At 48.6% G+C, this 19,628-nt stretch overlaps 3 protein-coding genes and 1 pseudogene across 6 annotated transcripts; all 4 read right to left on the minus strand.

Moving 5' to 3' along the window:
* Positions 1-1,345: 1,345 nt before the first annotated feature.
* Positions 1,346-2,533, minus strand: LOC104668198 (annotated as a pseudogene).
* Positions 2,534-5,351: 2,818 nt separating this feature from the next.
* Positions 5,352-8,825, minus strand: CT47B1 (cancer/testis antigen family 47 member B1). Of its 2 annotated transcripts, XM_030934636.1 has the most exons (5): positions 7,913-8,825; positions 7,793-7,819; positions 7,669-7,753; positions 6,633-6,788; positions 5,352-5,495 (listed from the first exon to the last, which is right to left on the minus strand). In XM_030934636.1, exons 1-4 carry the CDS (start codon positions 8,573-8,575, stop codon positions 6,664-6,666), a joined length of 900 nt encoding a protein of 299 aa, XP_030790496.1. In that variant the 5' UTR covers positions 8,576-8,825; the 3' UTR covers positions 5,352-5,495; positions 6,633-6,663. The 2 variants fall into 2 exon arrangements, with proteins under 2 accessions (XP_030790496.1, XP_030790497.1); XM_030934637.1 differs by lacking the exon at positions 7,793-7,819 and having other exon boundaries at positions 5,362-5,495; positions 7,669-7,687; positions 7,835-8,575.
* Positions 8,826-11,662: 2,837 nt separating this feature from the next.
* Positions 11,663-13,575, minus strand: LOC115898790 (cancer/testis antigen 47B-like). Of its 2 annotated transcripts, none has more exons than XM_030934790.1 (3): positions 12,844-13,575; positions 12,669-12,717; positions 11,663-11,787 (listed from the first exon to the last, which is right to left on the minus strand). In XM_030934790.1, the coding sequence occupies exons 1-3, from the start codon at positions 13,573-13,575 to the stop codon at positions 11,663-11,665; spliced, it is 906 nt and encodes a 301-aa protein (XP_030790650.1). The 2 variants fall into 2 exon arrangements, with proteins under 2 accessions (XP_030790650.1, XP_030790651.1); XM_030934791.1 differs by having other exon boundaries at positions 12,669-12,687; positions 12,835-13,575.
* A 3,084-nt stretch (positions 13,576-16,659) lies between these two features.
* Positions 16,660-18,560, minus strand: LOC115898789 (cancer/testis antigen 47A-like). 2 transcript variants are annotated; one of them, XM_030934789.1, is made up of 3 exons: positions 17,853-18,560; positions 17,666-17,711; positions 16,660-16,784 (listed from the first exon to the last, which is right to left on the minus strand). In XM_030934789.1, the coding sequence occupies exons 1-3, from the start codon at positions 18,558-18,560 to the stop codon at positions 16,660-16,662; spliced, it is 879 nt and encodes a 292-aa protein (XP_030790649.1). The 2 variants fall into 2 exon arrangements, with proteins under 2 accessions (XP_030790649.1, XP_030790648.1); XM_030934788.1 differs by having other exon boundaries at positions 17,666-17,708; positions 17,838-18,560.
* Between the last annotated feature and the right edge of the window lie 1,068 nt (positions 18,561-19,628).

Here is a 19,628-nt window from a genome sequence, read left to right on the forward strand (position 1 = left end):
TATTTTTTGAATTTCCAGCTTTTCTGCCCTGCTTTTTCCCCATCTTTGTGGTTTTATCTGTCTCTGGTCTTTGATGATGGTGACGTACTGATGGGGTTTTGGTATAGGTGTCCTTCCTGTTTGATAGTTTTCCTTCTGACAGTCAGGACCCTCACCTATAGGTCTGTTGGAGATTGCTTGAGTTCCACTCCAGACCCTGTTTGCCTGGATATCAGCAGCAGAGGTTGCCGAAGATAGAATATTGCTGAACAGCGAGTGTACCTGTCTGATTCTTACTTTGGAAGCTTCCTCTCAGGGGTGTACTCCACCCTGTGAGGTGTGGGGTGTCAGACTGCCCCTAGTGGGGGATGTCTCCCAGTGAGGCTACTCAGGGGTCAGTGACCCACTTGAGCAGGCAGTCTGTCCGTTCTCAGATGTCAACCTCCGTGTTGGGAGATTCACTGCTCTCTTCAAAGCTGTCAGACAGAGTCGTTCGCATCTGCACAGGCCTCTGCTGCTTCCCCAGTTGTTTTTTAGCTGTGCCCTGTCCCCAGAGGTGGAGTCTACAGAGACAGGCAGGTTTCCTTGAGCTGCTGTGAGCTCCACCCAGTTCGAGCTTCCCAGCGGCTTTGTTTACCTACTTAAGCCTCAGCAATGGCGGGCGCCCCTCCCCCAGCCTCACTGCTGCCTTGCTGTTAGATCGCCGCAGACTGCTGTGTTAGTAATGAGGGAGGCTCCGTGGGCGTGGGACCTCCCGGCCAGTTATGGGATATATTCTCCTGGTGTGCCCCTTTGCTTAAAGTGCAGTATTGGGGTGGGAGTTACCCGATTTTCCAGGTGTTGTGTGTCTCAGTTCCCCTGGCTAGGAAAAGGGATTCCCTTCCCCCTTGCGCTTCCCTGGTGAGGCGATGCCTCGCCCTGCTTCAGCTCTCGCTGGTCAGGCTGCAGCAGCTGACCAGCACCGATTGTCCGGCACTCCCTAGTGAGATGACCCCAGTACCTCAGTTGAAAATGCAGAAATCACTGGTCTTCTGTGTCACACGCGCTGGGAGTTGGAGACTGGAGCTGTTCCTATTCGGCCATCTTTCTCCGCCCCCCTCTATTTTATTTTTTTACTCCTGATTTTATTATTCAATTTCTTTTTTTTTCATTTAGTCTTCTGTGGTTGGGAAGCCGCGCCTCCCAAGACCATTCATTTGGAGCTGGTTGTTGGAAGGGAGTGGGTTGGGGAACTGGGATGGGGGCAGGGAGACCCCTGCTCTGCTGGTGGTCCTAGGTGGAGAAGAAGAACTATACTTCACAGAGTCTGGGGTGTGGTGGGAAGGGGATGAGGTAGGAGCAACAAGCTGGGGAGATGGGACCCACCTCAGTGCCCAGCTTCATTTTCTTCTGATGTTTCCCCACTGGTGGCTTTCTCTACAGTCTTGTAGGCCTTTTTTTTTCTTTTTCTTTTTCTGGGTTTTTTGACTTGCAGATCTCTGGAGGAGAGCCTTTAGCTCTGCATCCTGGACTTCCATCTCAGACTTGTAGAGGTCAGGCTCGAAGGGACCACTGGTTATCTGCATAAGGCCATTGGGCATGAGCAGAACTGTACATTTAAACTGGGCAAGAAATTCACCTTCCTTCTTATAGAGAACATTAAATAGTAGCAGCAGTTCATGCTTGGTGCACTCCGCCACACCCATCCGAGCCTTCTTCTCATCTTCAAATGTTCTTAAAGTAAATGGCATAGCATCAAAACGCCTTTCCACCTCACTGAAGAAGGCACGTGAAGTTTTCATTTTCAGTCCGTGCTGTTTAGAGGGGTCTCATTTGTAAATAGTGGTTCTCTGTCCTGCATCCTTGTCCTTGCCCTCTCCTGAGCTGATGAGAACATCCACAGCATATACTTCATGTACCGCCAATTCTGCTTTTTCATGGTCCTTCTTCTGCTGGTCTGTGGGATTCTGGATAATGGTTTTTTCTCCGTCGACGACATGCTCCTTCAACTGATGTGACCGCATGCTTTCTATTGGCATGCAGTTAAGTGAATGGGCAGCTTTGTTCAGGGTTTCTGTCACTTGTATGTTCTGGCTCCCAGGTTTGACCAGGCATAGGACAGCTTCATCACAAAAGGGAATTGCCTTAATAACATCTGCTTTCCTCCCTGTTACTTTGGTCCCTGAGCTACATCAACTACAAAAGTATGAGCTACATTAGCGATGAAGCCATCTACATGGACCCTGAGGTCAATTTTTACCAAGTCACCTTCCTTGAGAATATAATCCTGGTCGCTCTTCAAAGGGGAGAAGTGACATACACAGTTATTTACTGAAATGCTGGTGGGAAAAGCAATACCTTTTTTCATTTCTATTTTTTCTTGAAGATTTTCCCTATTTCTTCCATAATCATGGCATCATCTTTCTCACACAGGCTCAGTACTGATACGCCTGAGCTAGATGCTTCTACCAAGGACTGAAGTACCTGGTTGGCTAGGTCGTTCCCCCATCTTATACTTGGTCACGACCAGGTCCTTGGCGATAGTTTGCTCCTGCTGCTTGTCCTTGCCCAACATCTTCGTACCACCATCACTGCAGCCTCGTTTTCCCTGAGCCACCGCCTGTCTCCCTTCCCAGCCACAGGCTGTGGTCAGAGCCCCCTTGATCCTCAAGGAGAGGGCGAGCAAAATCGTGAGCAAGAAAGGGAGAGGGTAGGCAGGCGAGAGCAAAGCTCTGTTTTTAAATGAAGAGGTTTTCTTATTTCATTTTTAAATACCCAGAGGCTCATTCTGACAAGTTTTCAGCTCCTTTGTAGCTTCCTTGATCTTCCCTACATGACAAATACAATGGAACCTGTTCAGTAGTCCTTCCTTGTCTGTAATGGGGAAGGAAATCAAATAGGAGAGACAACTCAGAGCTGAAGGTTGTCAGAAAAATAAACTGTTCTTAAGAGGTAGTGCTGCGAATAAAGGGCATCCACACAGGTGTGCCTGACCAAAGTGATGGCTTTCAGGTGTGCATTGATATTTGGTATGTGGGAGAAGGGCCATTGCAGAGGTTTTACATTTGAACACCTAGAGAGCAAAGAGAGGGGTGTGGTTGGGGGCGAGCAGAAGAGACAAGGTGGTTGGTGGTTGCACTCTAGCCTGGGTCAGGGACGAAGTCCAAGTCCTATAGGAAGATGGGCTACTGGAACAAGCGCTTTTCAGAAGCAAGGGGCCCCACTATGCTCAGGTAACAAAGTGGCATGGAGGGAGGAAGGAAAAGGAGTTATAGGCCAGATATTGAGCCTGGCTCACCTGTAACATTTTCGGGGTTTAGAACAAGAGTTCAACTTGGGATCCACATACCATATGCCTAAATATTTGAAATGTTTAGCTCAACGAATATAGCATGTTTTATTTAACGGTTTATCTCCTTCCATGACAAATGTACCTTCATAATGACCTCAAAGGCCAGGTTGGGTTCTAGAATTCTTAGACTCCTCTAAGTCCTGCCCAATGGTGTGGGAAGAACTGCTATGCTTCCCCCTCCCACTTTAGAAATATTTCAGACCTACATAAAATTGTAGAAAACATTACTATAAACATCCATGTGTCTACTATTCAGCTTAAGAAATATAACATTACAAATACAGTTGATGTCTGCTGTGGAGCCTTCTCTACTAGAATGCCCCTCCCTTTCTTTCCTTGAGAGGTAACCATCATCTCAAATGTTCTTGTCTTTTGTTTTTGTTTTTATGAGATGCAGTTTTGCTCGTTGCCCAGGCTGGAGTGCAGTGGCGCGATCTTGGCTCACTGCTGCCTCCGCCTCCCAGGTTCAAGCGATTCTCCTGCCTCAGCCTCCTGAGCAGCTGGGATTATAGGTGTGCACCACCACGCCTGGCTAATTTTTGTATTTTTAGTAGAGACGGGGTTTCACCATGTTGGCCAGGCTTGTCTCAAGCTCCTGACCTCAGATGATCTGCCCGCCTTGGACTCCCAGAGTGCTGGGATTACAGGGGTGAGCCACTGCGCCCAGCCACAAATATGCTTGTCTTTTGAATGCACATCTCTCTGTATTCTGTATGCTGCATTTGTATGCATCTCTTACATGCACACCTTTTAGTCTCTATATACTTACCCACAATCAATTTATGGTGGTCATTTGTATGTTTTCCTAGAAGTCATATACATGGTATCATGTTTGTAACCTTTAGAACCCGACTTTTTCCTTTATGCAGTTTTCCCCTCTAGGCCTCAGCCCCTGTGAGTTCTACTCTCCTCCCCAGCCCAGCCCTTGCTGTCCCTTTCAGTTTACCTGAAATAAACCCAAGCTAGTGAATTAAGGCTGGTGTGACAGGAGGTGAAGCTCAGCTTCTTCCTCTGTTGCTTGAAACCAGTGGTTCTCAAACCTTAGTGTTCATCAAAAGCTCTTAGGGGTCGTGTTAAAACACAGATTGCTGCCACCATTCCCAGAGTTCCGATTCTGTAGTTCCTGGGTACAGTCTGAGAATTCCCAGGTAATGCTGATGATGCTGTTTGGGGACCAAACTTTGAGAACCACTGCTTCAGATCAAAGGCTGGGCCCAAGCTCAGTAATAACATGTGGCTTCCAGGCAACCTGGGCCATTCATGAAGTTTCCTTCAGAACCATGCTCTACAGCATTATTGTTCAATAGACATATAATGTGATCTACATGGGTAATTCTAAATGTTCTAGTAACCTCAATAAAAAACAAACAGAAAAAAGAAACCAACAAAAACTTTAATATTTTAATTCAAGTATTATTTCAATGTGTAATCAGTATAAAAAACATTAGTAAGGTTGGGCGTGGTGGCTCACACCTGAAATCCCAACACTTTGGGAGGCTAAGATGGGCAGATCACGAGATCAGGAGATCGAGACCATCCTGGCTAACACGGCAAAACCCCGTCTCTACTAAAAATAGAAAAAATTAGCTGGGTGTGGTGGCAGGCGCCTGTAGTACCACATAATTGAGAGGGTGAGGCAGGAGAATTGCTGGAACCCGGGAGGTGGAGGTTGCAGTGAGCTGAGACCGTGCCACTGCATTCCAGCCTGGGTGACAAAGTGAGATTCACTCTCAAAAAAAAAAAACAACAACTAAAATATGCAATATTATTTCACACTTACAGTACATATTAAATCAGACTAGCCACACTAAAAGTGCTCGGTAGCCACAACACACAGCTCTGAAGATATGCCCAATCTCTCTCTTTTCAAAAATTGTTTTAAACTTGACATTTTACTTGATTTTTGGCTGTAGTAAAAGAATTTGAAACAATCTTACCAAATGGTGGAAAGTAATACCTTTCAATGAAGGAATGATGCGCCAAAACAAAGAGGTAAAGGAGAGATTTGAGTTAGCATTATTTATTGAGAAATCTTCCCACGTTTCAGCTTATTCATTTAAAACAAACTTTTATTTTTAACTTGAACAAACACTGTCAAATACATGCATGAAAGTTAGATGTCACTGGATATCACTTTTGATGTATCCAACTTTGCAACGATGTGTGTTAAAATTCCCACAGGCATCTGAAAAAATAAAATAAAAACAATGAACAACAGAGTCTTCTTTCTATTCTTCCCAACTGCAGGATGAAAGAAGAGAAAGTAAACAATAGCACGACGTTAACCAGCACCAGTGAGTTTCTAAATAGAAGAAAATGGCCAGCTCTGTGTATATCTGCAAGATTTGTGTGCTATATGTTAAACAAGTAGAAAAAACCACCTTTTCCTTCTGTAACTCACAAGCTTGGATATCAGGGTGCTTGTGGAACTGAAGGTTTCAGTCAAATGGTCACACCAACCTTGTCTGCCTAGCACTACAAAAGCTTGTTGCTTTTCTTTCTACATGAGGGTCCATTCTGAGATTTAAATAAATCTCTCAGGCTTCAACAGCCTGTGCTGGTTCCACAAATGATACTCCCTTACCCTCCCAGACCCTTGGTTTCCATATCTACCATGCGGGAAAGAAGCTATTATGAAATACACGGCTGTGAAAATGCAAATAAATAAACAAATAAGAAAGAAAAATGTTAACCATTTAAATATACTCAAAGACAGATATACCTTAAGACTTAATTACCAGTTCAGTGATAAACACACATTCTTTTCATCTGACTGTGACATAAAATACAAAAATATATAGCTAAGTAAATATTTAGGTATTAGTCATTAAATGTGGTCCTACTTGAAATTCTTAGCCTTTTGCTATTTGTAAGTAGTCACTTTGTAAAAGGCATTGAGTTGTCTCCTAGTTACTATGGGAGCCTGCATTTCTGTGGTCAAGTAATGACGGCCCAACTAATGCGTGTGGCCCAGCCAAGTTAGTGGCTGTGTCTGGCAACTGTTTTCTACACAAATATTGGTCTTGGTAGTAGGTCTGATACATTTACCACTTGTTAGCAGTCTTGCAGCTAGACGACGAAACACCTCAAACATGAACAAATGAGTAGCCATGAAGTATATTTCAGAACACACTGCAGTTCGTATTACTAGATACATGAATATTCTAGTAATATTTTAGGTAAGCTAAACTGAATTTTTAAGGTAATTTTAAACTTTTTCTTAATTAATTTACTGGGAATCTTTTTTGTTGTTAAATAAAACTATCAGCAACAGGTAATTGCCAGGAGTAGTCGAGTGATTCTCAAAGCCATACACAGATACCTGGATTTTCTCGGCTTCCCCTCTGCTGCATCTAGGTTCCCTTGGAGTTTTTCACCTTGTTTTCCGCATCCTTCTCTTTTTCTTGTTCTTTCTCTTCCTCGCCTGCAGCATCTTGGGCCTCTTCATCCCACTTTTCAGGCTGAGATTTAGTGACTCCTTTAGTGAAGAATAATACACACATTGGGACCAGACATTCACAGAAAATACAGCCCAATTTACAACTAGCAGCGGCATCCGGTACCCCACCCTCAGGAGAAGCAGGATAGGGTTAGCTAAGGAAGGAATAGCTGGACACCGTTCTACTGGTTTTCACAACAGTTCCATGGCCCTGGCGTTGCTCCTGCTTGATCAGTTCCACAGGGACACTATCTCCCTTTTTTCCAGTAAATCTCCCACCCAAAGCTGCTGATTATTTCTCGTTTTTGGAGAAGAGATCTGAATCATCGGGTCTGGTCTCATTCTACGGTGTTGTGGTCAGAAGTTTGTTGGGAAAATATTTGTTTGCCTCAAAAGACAAATTCTATGGTGAAGCTCGTTGGTTCCTCACCCCCCTGAATGTGTCAGTTTTACCAAGGGCTCCTGTATCACTTCATCATTTGAAGGATCATCTTTCTACGAATCTTTACACTTTGAAAAGCCATGAATCCAGAAGGGTGCCTGCCATTTGCCTGTTCTCTGCGTGCGGGTATCCCTTCTGTTTCCTGCAGAGCTCCCTCCTGAACCCCTATCTACCCGGCCATTCATCTGCGGGCTCGCAAATGGCATCCATGATCTCAGATCTCCTATCAAATACAGGTTGGTAGAGGGCGGCAAGTTTTCTCAAAACCATAGAGGTCGTTAAAGAATTGGGTTTCGACTCACTGGGACACATTCGGCCTTAAGTTTCAGGAGTGCCCCGGCACCTGCTTCACCACCCGAGGCCCCGACTCCCCTTCACCACCCGCTTCCCCAGCTGTGTCCGCACCGCGGCCCTGCCCAGAGCCCTTGGACACACGGGTCCCCACCTCCCCACTGCTGCCGCTAGCCCGTTCCTCACCCTCAGGGGCCGTGGCCTCCTCTGCGACAGGTTTCTCTGCGGCCAGTTTCTCTGTGGCCTCCTCTGCAGGCTTCTCCTCTGCAGCCTCCTCCTGTGCGGCCTCCTCCACCGGCTCCTCTGTGGCCTCCTCTGCGGGCTTCTCCTCTGTGGCCTCCTCCTCAGTGGCCTCCTCCACCGGCTCCTCTGTGGCCTCCTCTGAGGGCGTCTCCTCTGTGGCCTCCTCTGCAGCCTCCTCCTCTGTGGCCTCCTCTGTGGGCTCCCTGGCCATCTCGGCCAGGTCGCCTGGCACCGCAGGCTCTGGGACCGACGCGGCCTCCTGGATTAGGCCCAGGCCCTGGCCTTCCAGTGCTGCAGCCCTCGCACCCAGCCTCTGGAGCGCCAGCAGCAGGGAGGGCTCGCCCCTGCGGTTGGGTGCAGCAGTGCGGGGCCCCAAGAGCAGGCGGCTGTGGTGACGGCTCGCTATCAGGATGTGGTCGTTGTGATAGAGGCGGAGGAGAAGGGAGTGGACCAGATGCAGGAACACAAAGCTAATGCCCGCCGCAGGGTAGCGACGGGTGATCGCCCCCAGGTCGAGGTTGCCTCCCTCGTTCCTCTCTTCTTCCTCTTCCTCCTCCTCCTCCTCCTCCTCTTCCTCCGCCGCGGGCCCCATGTCCGGGTCCTCCTCGGCGCTCCCGCCCCCGGGGACTGTGGCCAGGCCTGCAGCCTGCTCACCCTCCTCCTCCCCGAGGCCTTCCATGGGCCCTGCGACTCCGACCACCTCGGCCGCAGGCACCATGTCTCTACTGTCGGGGCCGGAGTCGCCGCCCTCCGGGTTACCAGCTCCGGCCACCTCGGCCTGCGCTCCCTCCTGGCTTACCGGGGCCTCCTGGTCCCCTTCGGTTGGGTGTCGGTCCCCTGTGGCAGACATGACACCAATCAGTACCTCAACTGGGGTGGCGAGCAGGCTGAGGTGACCGCGGTGAAGATGGTGGCCACTGAGTTGGCTACGGCTGAGGGGAGGCGAGGGTTTGGCCGCTGAGGGAGTAAGAGTCTGTCTCCTTATTGAGGGAATAAGAGTCTGTCTCAGAGGACACCCTAAGGTGGGAAGGGCAAGGAGCGAATCCCAGGAGCCCCCCACCAAGGCTGGCCTGAGAGGACTTAGACAAGGCGGGAAAGATTCCGGTTGGCAGGCGACAGGGGGCGGGACCGGAAGCGTCAATGAGGGGCTCTCAGCGAGCTCTAAGCCCATTTGCTGAAAACTTCAGATTGACGTGTTCTGTGTCCAGTGAATGATCAAGGCCCTTTAGCTCTAGGACAACTCGGAATCCAGACTTTTTTTTTTTTTGAGACCGGAGTCTGGCTCGGTCACCCAGGCTGGAGTGCAGTGGCACAATCTCGGCTCGGTGCAATCCCCGCCTCCTGGGTTCCAGTGATTCTCCTGCCTCAGCCTCCTCAGTAGCTGGGACGACAGGCACAGGCCACCACGCCCCGCTAGTTTTTCTATTTTTAGTATAAGACAGCGTTTCACCACATTGGCCAGGATGGTCTCGATCTCATGACCTTGTGATCCACCTGCCTTGGCCTCCCAAAGCGCTGGGGCTACGGGCCGGAGCGACCTTCCACGGCCGAACTCTACCTTTTCTTTGAGGCCTTAGTGTCCAGGGCTACCCTTTTGGTCCACACAAGTCTTGCGCTTTTAATTTTAGGATTAGCAAACTATAGTAAGTCCAATGTGGAGGCACCCTGGAGTATGGGAACTGCAAGATGTTCAGAGTCCACTTATTTCCACCTAGTAGTGGCTCATGCCAGTAGAGATAGTATCATAAAAGTGTTACCTAGTTCAGACCTAAGCAGTTGTGAAAACCTCCCAAGAAGAGATGTAGAATTTCAGTGATTTAATGTAGTCAATGCTACTTAGAAAAGAATGTGCAGAGTTGAAATGGATGCTGTCATCACTGAGTGCTGAGGTGGTAAATGACAGACACTGGAAGGTGTTTAATGAATCCTGCCAAATTCACTTCAAACCTCCAAATAATGGGAAAAAAAATAGATACTGTTTTAAAAGGACTCATCTCATAAGAGCTAAGCAGAAAGAACACCAAAAGGGCCTGGGCGCGGTGGCTCATGCCTGTAATCCAGCACGTTGGGAGGCCGAGGCAGGCAGATCACCTGAGGTCAGTAGTTTCAGACTAGTCTGACCAACATGGGAAAACCCTGTCTCTACTAAAAACACAAAAAATTAGCTGGGTGTGGTGGTGCACACCTGTAGTCCCAGGTACTCGGGAGGGTGAGGCAGCAGAATTGCTGGAACCCGGGAGGTGGAAGTTGCAGTGAGCCGAGATGGTGCCACAACACTCCAGCCTGGGTGACAGAGCGAGACTCAGACTCAAAGAAAAAAATAATAATAATAATAATAGATATGCAATATTTTTTTCACACTTACGGCACATATTAAATCAGGCTAGCCATATTACAAGTGCTCAGTGGCCAAAACACACAGATCTAAAGATGAGCCCCATCTCTCTCTTTTCAAAAATTGTTTTAAACTTGACATTTTACTTGATTTTTGGCTGTAGTAAAAGAATTTCAAGCAATCTTACCAAATGGTGGAAAGTAATACTTTTCAATGAAGGAAGGATGGGCCAAAACAAAGAGGTAAAGGAGGATCTGAGTTAGCACTATTTATTGAGAAATCTTCCCACGTTTCAGCTTATTCATTTAAAACAAACTTTTATTTTTAACTTGAACAAACACTGTCAAATACATGCATGACAGTTCGATGTCACTGGATATCACTTTTGATGTAACCAACTTTGCAACGATGTGTGTTAAAATTCCCACAGGCATCTGAAAAAATAAAATAAAAACAATGAACAACAGAGTCTTCTTTCTATTCTTCCCAACTGCAGGATGAAAGAAGAGAAAGTAAACAATAGCACGACATTAACCAGCACCAGTGACTTTCTAAATAGAAGAAAATGGCCAGCTCTGTGTATATCTGCAAGATTTGTGTGCTATATGTTAAACAAGTAGAGAAAACCACCTTTTCCTTCTGTAACTCACAAGCTTGGATATCAGGGTGCTTGTGGAACTGAAGGTTTCAGTCAAATGGTCACACCAACCTTGTCTGCCTAGCACTACAAAAGCTTGTTGCTTTTCTTTCTACATGAGGGTCCATTCTGAGATTTAAATAAATCTCTCAGGCTTCAACAGCCTGTGCTGGTTCCACAAATGATACTCCCTTACCCTCCCAGACCCTTGGTTTCCATATCTACCATGTGGGAAAGAAGCTATTATGAAATACACGGCTGTGAAAATGCAAATAAATAAACAAATAAGAAAGAAAAATGTTAACCATTTAAATATACTCAAAGACAGATATACCTTAAGACTTAATTACCAATTCAGTGATAAACACACATTCTTTTCATCTGACTGTGACATAAAATACAAAAATATATAGCTAAGTAAATATTTAGGTATTAGTCATTAAATGTGGTCCTACTTGAAATTCTTAGCCTTTTGCTATTTGTAAGTAGTCACTTTGTAAAAGGCATTGAGTTGTCTCCTAGTTACTATGGGAGCCTGCATTTCTGTGGTCAAGTAATGACAGCCCAGCTAATGCGTGTGGCCCAGCCAAGTTAGTGGCTGTGTCTGGCAACTGTTTTCTACACAAATATTGGTCTTGGTAGTAGGTCTGATACATTTACCACTTGTTAGCAGTCTTGCAGCTAGACCACGAAATACCTCAAACATGAACAAATGAGTAGCCATGAAGTATATTTCAGAACACACTGCAGTTCGTATTACTAGATACATGAATATTCTAGTAATATTTTAGGTAAGCTAAACTGAATTTTTAAGGTAATTTTAAACTTTTTCTTAATTAATTTACTGGGAATCTTTTTTGTTGTTAAATAAAACTATCAGCAACAGGTAATTGCCAGGAGTAGTCGAGTGATTCTCAAAGCCATACACAGATACCTGGATTTTCTCGGCTTCCCCTCTGCTGCATCTAGGTCCCCTTGGAGTTTTTCGCCTTGTTTTCCGCATCCTTCTCTTTCTCTTGTTCGTTCTCTTCCTCGCCTGCAGCATCTTGGTCCTCTTCATCCCACTTTTCAGGCTGAGATTTAGTGACTCCTTTAGTGAAGAATAATACACACATTGGGACCAGACATTCACAGAAAATACAGCCCAATTTACAACTAGCAGCGGCATCCCGTACCCCACCCTCAGGAGAAGCAGGATAGGGTTAGCTAAGGAAGGAATAGCTGGACACCGTTCTACTGGTTTTCACAACAGTTCCATGGCCCTGGCGTTGCTCCTGCTTGATCACTTCCACAGGGACACTATCTCCCTTTTTTCCAGTAAATCTCCCACCCAAAGCTGCTGATTATTTCTCGTTTTTGGAGAAGAGATCTGAATCATCGGGTCTGGTCTCATTCTACGGTGTTGTGGTCAGAAGTTTGTTGGGAAAATATTTGTTTGACTCAAAAGACAAATTCTATGGTGAAGCTCGTTGGTTCCTCACCCCCCTGAATGTGTCAGTTTTACCAAGGGCTCCTGTATCACTTCATCATGTGAAGGATCATCTTTCTACGAATCTTTACACTTTGAAAAGCCATGAATCCAGAAGAGTGCCTGCCATTTGCCTGTTCTCTGCGTGCGGGTATCCCTTCTGTTTCCTGCAGAGCTCCCTCCTGAACCCCTATCTACCCGGCCATTCATCTGCGGGCTCGCAAATGGCATAGATGATCTCAGTTCTCCTATCAAATATAGGTTGGTAGAGGGCGGCAAGTTTTCTCAAAACCATAGAGGTCGTTAAAGAATTGGGTTTCGACACACTGGGACACATTCAGCCTTAAGTTTCAGGAGTGCCCCGACCCCTGCTTCACCACCCGAGGCCCCGACTCCCCCTTCACCACCCGCTTCCCCAGCTGTGTCCGCACCGCGGCCCTGCCCAGAGCCCATGGACACACGGGTCCCCACCTCCCCACTGCTGCCGCTAGCCCGTTCCTCACCCTCAGGGGCCGTGGCCTTCTCTGCGACAGGTTTCTCTGCGGCCAGTTTCTCTGTGGCCTCCTCTGCAGGCTTCTCCTCTGCAGCCTCCTCTTGTGCGGCCTCCTCCACCGGCTCCTCTGTGGCCTCCTCTGCGGGCTTCTCCTCTGTGGCCTCCTCCTCAGTGGCCTCCTCCACCGGCTCCTCTGTGGCCTCCTCTGAGGGCGTCTCCTCTGTGGTCTCCTCTGCAGCCTCCTCCTCTGTGGCCTCCTCTGTGGGCTCCCTGGCCATCTCGGCCAGGTCGCCTGGCACCGCAGGCTCTGGGACCGACGCGGCCTCCTGGATTAGGCCCAGGCCCTGGCCTTCCAGTGCTGCAGCCCTCGCACCCAGCCTCTGGAGCGCCAGCAGCAGGGAGGGCTCGCCCCTGCGGTTGGGTGCAGCAGCGCGGGGCCCCAAGAGCAGGCGGCTGTGGTGACGGCTCGCTATCAGGATGTGGTCGTTGTGATAGAGGCGGAGGAGAAGGGAGTGGACCAGATGCAGGAACACAAAGCTAATGCCCGCCGCAGGGTAGCGACGGGTGATCGCCCCCAGGTCGAGGTTGCCTCTCTCGTTCCTCTCTTCTTCCTCTTCCTCCTCCTCCTCCTCCTCCTCTTCCTCCGCCGCGGGCCCCATGTCCGGGTCCTCCTCGGCGCTCCCGCCCCCGGGGACTGTGGCCAGGCCTGCAGGCTGCTCACCCTCCTCCTCCCCGAGGCCTTCCATGGGCCCTGCGACTCCGACCACCTCGGCCGCAGGCACCATGTCTCTACTGTCGGGGCCGGAGTCGCTGCCCTCCGGGTTACCAGCTCCGGCCGCCTCGGCCTGCGCTCCCTCCTGGCTTACCGGGGCCTCCTGGTCCCCTTCGGTTGGGTGTCGGTCCCCTGTGGCAGACATGACACCAATCAGTACCTCAACTGGGGTGGCGAGCAGGCTGAGGTGACCGCGGTGAAGATGGTGGCCACTGAGGTGGCTACGGCTGAGGGGAGGCGAGGGTTTGGCCGCTGAGGGAGTAAGAGTCTGTCTCCTTATTGAGGGAATAAGAGTCTGTCTCAGAGGACACCCTAAGGTGGGAAGGGCAAGGAGCGAATCCCAGGAGCCCCCCACCAAGGCTGGCCTGAGAGGACTTAGACAAGGCGGGAAAGATTCCGGTTGGCAGGCGACAGGGGGCGGGACCGGAAGCGTCAATGAGGGGCTCTCAGCGAGCTCTAAGCCCATTTGCTGAAAACTTCAGATTGACGTGTTCTTTGTCCAGTGAATGATCAAGGCCCTTTAGCTCTAGGACAACTCGGAATCCAGACTTTTTTTTTTTTGAGACCGGAGTCTGGCTCGGTCACCCAGGCTGGAGTGCAGTGGCACAATCTCGGTTCGGTGCAATCCCCGCCTCCTGGGTTCCAGTGATTCTCCTGCCTCAGCCTCCTCAGTAGCTGGGATGACAGGCACAGGCCACCACGCCCCGCTAGTTTTTCTATTTTTAGTAGAGACAGCGTTTCACCACATTGGCCAGGATGGTCTCGATCTCATGACCTTGTGATCCACCTGCCTTGGCCTCCCAAAGCGCTGGGGCTACGGGCCGGAGCGACCTTCCACGGCCGAACTCTACCTTTTCTTTGAGGCCTTAGTGTCCAGGGCTACCCTTTTGATCCACACAAGTCTTGCGCTTTTAATTTTAGGATTAGCAAACTATAGTAAGTCCAATGTGGAGGCACCCTGGAGTATGGGAACTGCAAGATGTTCACAGAGTCCACTTATTTCCACCTAGTAGTGGCTCATGCCAGTAGAGATAGTATCATAAAAGTGTTACCTAGTTCAGACCTAAGCAGTTGTGAAAACCTCCCAAGAAGAGATGTAGAATTTCAGTGATTTAATGTAGTCAATGCTACTTAGAAAAGAATGTGCAGAGTTGAAATGGATGCTGTCATCACTGAGTGCTGAGGTGATAAATGACAGACACTGGAAGGTGTTTAATGAATCCTGCCAAATTCACTTCAAACCTCCAAATAATGGGAAAAAAATAGATACTGTTTTAAAAGGACTCATCTCATAAGAGCTAAGCAGAAAGAACACCAAAAGGGCCTGGGCGCGGTGGCTCATGCCTGTAATGCAGCACTTTGGGAGGACGAGGCAGGCAGATCACCTGAGGTCAGTAGTTTCAGACTAGTCTGACCAACATGGGAAAACCCTGTCTCTACTAAAAACACAAAAAATTAGCTGGGTGTGGTGGTGCACACCTGTAGTCCCAGGTACTCGGGAGGGTGAGGCAGCAGAATTGCTGGAACCCGGGAGGTGGAAGTTGCAGTGAGCCGAGATGGTGCCACAACACTCCAGCCTGGGTGACAGAGCGAGACTCAGACTCAAAAAAAAAAATAATAATAATAATAATAATAATAATAGATATGCAATATTTTTTTCACACTTACGGCACATATTAAATCAGGCTAGCCATATTACAAGTGCTCAGTGGCCACAACACACAGATCTAAAGATGAGCCCCATCTCTCTCTTTTCAAAAATTGTTTTAAACTTGACATTTTACTTGATTTTTGGCTGTAGTAAAAGAATTTCAAGCAATCTTACCAAATGGTGGAAAGTAATACTTTTCAATGAAGGAATGATGGGCCAAAAGAAAGAGGTAAAGGAGAATCTGAGTTAGCACTATTTATTGAGAAATCTTCCCACGTTTCAGCTTATTCATTTAAAACAAACTTTTATTTTTAACTTGAACAAACACTGTCAAATACATGCATGAAATTTAGATGTCACTGGATATCACTTTTGATGTAACCAACTTTGCAACGATGTGTGTTAAAATTCCCACAGGCATCTGAAAAAATAAAATAAAAACAATGAACAACAGAGTCTTCTTTCTATTCTTCCCAACTGCAGGATGAAAGAAGAGAAAGTAAACAATAGCACGACATTAACCAGCACCAGTGACTTTCTAAATAGAAGAAAATGGCCAGCTCTGTGTATATCTGCAAGATTTGTGTGCTATATGTTAAACAAGTAGAGAAAACCACCTTTTCCTTCTGTAACTCACAAGCTTGGATATCAGGGTGCTTGTGGAACTGAAGGTTTCAGTCAAATGGTCACACCAACCTTGTCTGCCTAGCACTACAAAAGCTTGTTGCTTTTCTTTCTACATGAGGGTCCATTCTGAGGTTTAAATAAATCTCTCAGGCTTCAACAGCCTGTGCTGGTTCCACAAATGATACTCCCTTACCCTCCCAGACCCTTGGTTTCCATATCTACCATGCGGGAAAGAAGCTATTATGAAATACACGGCTGTGAAAATGCAAATAAATAAACAAATAAGAAAGAAAAATGTTAACCATTTAAATATACTCAAAGACAGATATACCTTAAGACTTAATTACCAATTCAGTGATAAACACACATTCTTTTCATCTGACTGTGACATAAAATACAAAAATATATAGCTAAGTAAATATTTAGGTATTAGTCATTAAATGTGGTCCTACTTGAAATTCTTAGCTTTTTGCTATTTGTAAGTAGTCACTTTGTAAAAGGCATTGAGTTGTCTCCTAGTTACTATGGGAGCCTGCATTTCTGTGGTCAAGTAATGACGGCCCAACTAGTGCGTGTGGCCCAGCCAAGTTAGTGGCTGTGTCTGGCAACTGTTTTCTACACAAATATTGGTCTTGGTAGTAGGTGTGATACATTTACCACTTGTTAGCAGTCTTGCAGCTACACGACGAAACACGTCAAACATGAACAAATGAGTAGGCATGAAGTATATTTCAGAACACACTGCAGTTCGTATTACTAGATACATGAATATTCTAGTAATATTTTAGGTAAGCTAAACTGAATTTTTAAGGTAATTTTAAACTTTTTCTTAATTAATTTACTGTGTTGTTAAATAAAACTATCAGCAACAGACAATTGCCAGGAATAGTCGAGTGATTCTCAAAGCTATACACAGATACCTGGATTTTCTCGGCTTCCCCTCTGCTGCATCTAGGTCCCCTTGGAGTTTTTCACCTTGTTTTCCGCATCCTTCTCTTTTTCTTGTTCTTTCTCTTCCTCGCCTGCAGCATCTTGGGCCTCTTCATCCCACTTTTCAGGCTGAGATTTAGTGACTCCTTTAGTGAAGAATAATACACACATTGGGACCAGACATTCACAGAAAATACAGCCCAATTTACAACTAGCGGCGGCATCCCGTACCCCACCCTCAGGAGAAGCAGGATAGGGTTAGCTAAGAAAGGAATAGCTGGGCACCTTCCTACTGGTTTTCACAACAGTTCCATGGCCCTGGCGTTGCTCCTGCTTGATCACTTCCACAGGGACACTATCTCCCTTTATTCCAGTAAATCTCCCACCCAAAGCTGCTGATTATTTCTCGTTTTTGGAGAAGAGATCTGAATCATCGGGTCTCGTCTCATTCTACGGTGTTTTGGTCAGAAGTTTGTTGGGAAAATATTTGTTTGACTCAAAAGACAAATTCTATGGTGTAGCTCGTTGATTCCTCGCCCCCCTCAATGTGTCTGTTTTACCAAGGGCTCCTGTATCACTTCATCATTTGAAGGATCATCTTTCTACGAATCTTTACACTTTGAAAAGCCATGAATCCAAAAGGATGCCTGCCATTTGCCTGTTCTCTGCGTGCGGGTATCCCTTCTGTTTCCTGCAGAGCTCCCTCCTGAACCCCTATCTACCCGGCCATTCATCTGCGGACTCGCAAATGGCATCGACGATCTCAGATCTCCTATCACATACAGGTTGGTAGAGGGCGGCAAGTTTTCTCAAAACCATAGAGGTCGTTAGAGAATTGGGTTTCGACTCACTGGGACACATTCGGCCTTAAGTTTCAGGAGTGCCCCGACCCCTGCTTCACCACCCGAGGCCCCGACTCCCCCTTCACCACCCGCTTCCCCAGCTGTGTCCGCACCGCGGCCCTGCCCAGAGCCCTTGGACACACGGGTCCACACCTCCCCACTGCTGCCGCTAGCCCGTTCCTCACCCTCAGGGGCTGTGGCCTCCTCTGCGGCCGGTTTCTCTGTGGCCTCCTCTCCAGGCTTCTCCTCTGCAGCCTCCTCCTGTGTGGCCTCCTCCACCGGCTCCTCTGTGGCCTCCTTTGCGGGCTTCTCCTCTGTGGCCTGCTCTGCAGCCTCCTCCTCTGTGGCCTCCTCCACCGGCTCCTCTGCGGCCTCCTCTGCGGGCTTCTCCTCTGTGGCCTCCTCCACCGGCTCCTCTGCGGCCTCCTCTGTGGGCTCCCTGGCCATCTCGGCCAGGTCGCCTGGCACCGCAGGCCCTGGGACCGACTCGGCCTCCTGGATCAGACCCAGGCCCTGGCCTTCCAGGGCTGCGGCCCCCGCGCCCAGCCTCTGGAGCGCCAGCAGCAGGGAGGGCTCGCCCCTGCGGTTGGGTGCAGCAGCGCGGGGCCCCAAGAGCTGGCGGCTGTGGTGACGGCTCGCTATCACGATGTGGTCGTTGGGACAGACGCGGAGGAGATGGGAGTGGACCGTATCCAGAAACACAAAGCTAATGCCCGCCACGGGGTAGCGATGGATGATCGCCGCCAGGTCAAGGTTGCCCGCCTCGTTCCTCTCTTCTTCCTCCTCCTCCTCCTCCTCCTCTTCCTCCGCTACGGGCCCGATGTCCGGGTCCTCCTCGGTGCTCCCAACCCCGGGGACTGTGGCCATGCCTGCCGCCTGCTCACCCTCCTCCTCCCCGAGGCCTTCCATGGGCCCTGCGACTCCGACCACCTCGGTCGCAGGCACCATGTCTCTACTGTCGGGGCCGGAGTCGCCGCCCTCCGGGTTACCAGCTCCGGCCGCCTCGGCCTGCGCTCCCTCCTGGCTTACCGGGGCCTCCTGGTCCCCTTCGGTTGGGTGTCGGTCCCCTGTGGCAGACATGACACCAATCAGTACCTCAACTGGGGTGGCGAGCAGGCTGAGGTGACCGCGGTGAAGATGGTGGCCACTAAGGTGGCTACGGCTGAGGGGAGGCGAGGGTTTGGCCGCTGAGGGAGTAAGTCTGTCTCCTTATTGAGGGAATAAGAGTCTGTCTCAGAGGACACCCTAAGGTTCGAAGGGCAAGGAGCGAATCCCAGGAGCCCCCCACCAAGGCTGGCCTGAGAGGACTTAGACAAGGCGGGAAAGATTCCGGTTGTCAGGCGACAGGGGGCGGGACCGGAAGCGTCAATGAGGGGCTCTCAGCGAGCTCTAAGTCCATTTGCTGGAAACTTCAGATTGACGTGTTCTGTGTCCAATGAATGACCAAAGCCCTTTAGCTCTAGGAGAACTCGGAATCCAGACTTTTTTTTTTTTTGAGACCGGAGTCTTGCTCCGTCACCCAGGCTGGAGTGCAGTGGCACAATCTCGGCTCAGTGCAATCCCCACCTCCTGGGTTCCAGTGATTCTCCTGCCTCAGCCTCCTCAGTAGCTGGGACGACAGGTACAGGCCACCACGCCCCGCTAGTTTTTCTATTTTTAGTAGAGACAGCGTTTCACCACATTGGCCAGGATGGTCTCGATCTCATGACCTTGTGATCCACCTGCCTTGGCCTCCCAAAGCGCCGGGGCTACGGGCCTGAACCACCGTCCACGGCCGAACTCTACATTTTCTTTGAGGCCTTAGTGTCCAGGGCTACCCTTTTGATCCACACAAGTCTTGCCCTTTTAATTTTAGGATTAGCAACACTATAGTAAGTCCAATGTGGAGGCACCCTGGAGTATGGGAACTGCAAGATGTTCACAGAGTCCACTTATTTCCACCTAGTAGTGGCTCATGCCAGTAGAGATAGTGTCATAAAAATGTTACCTAGTTGACCTAAGCAGTTGTGAAAACCTCCCAAGAAGAGACGTAGAATTTCAGTGATTTAATGTAGTCAATGCTACTTAGAAAAAATGTGCAGAGTTGAAATGGATGCAGTCATCACTGAGTGCTGAGGTGGTAAATGACAGACACTGGAAGGTGTTTAA

Source organism: Rhinopithecus roxellana, chromosome 7, assembly GCF_007565055.1.
Source record: "Rhinopithecus roxellana isolate Shanxi Qingling chromosome 7, ASM756505v1, whole genome shotgun sequence".
NCBI classification, from domain to species: domain Eukaryota; kingdom Metazoa; phylum Chordata; class Mammalia; order Primates; family Cercopithecidae; genus Rhinopithecus; species Rhinopithecus roxellana.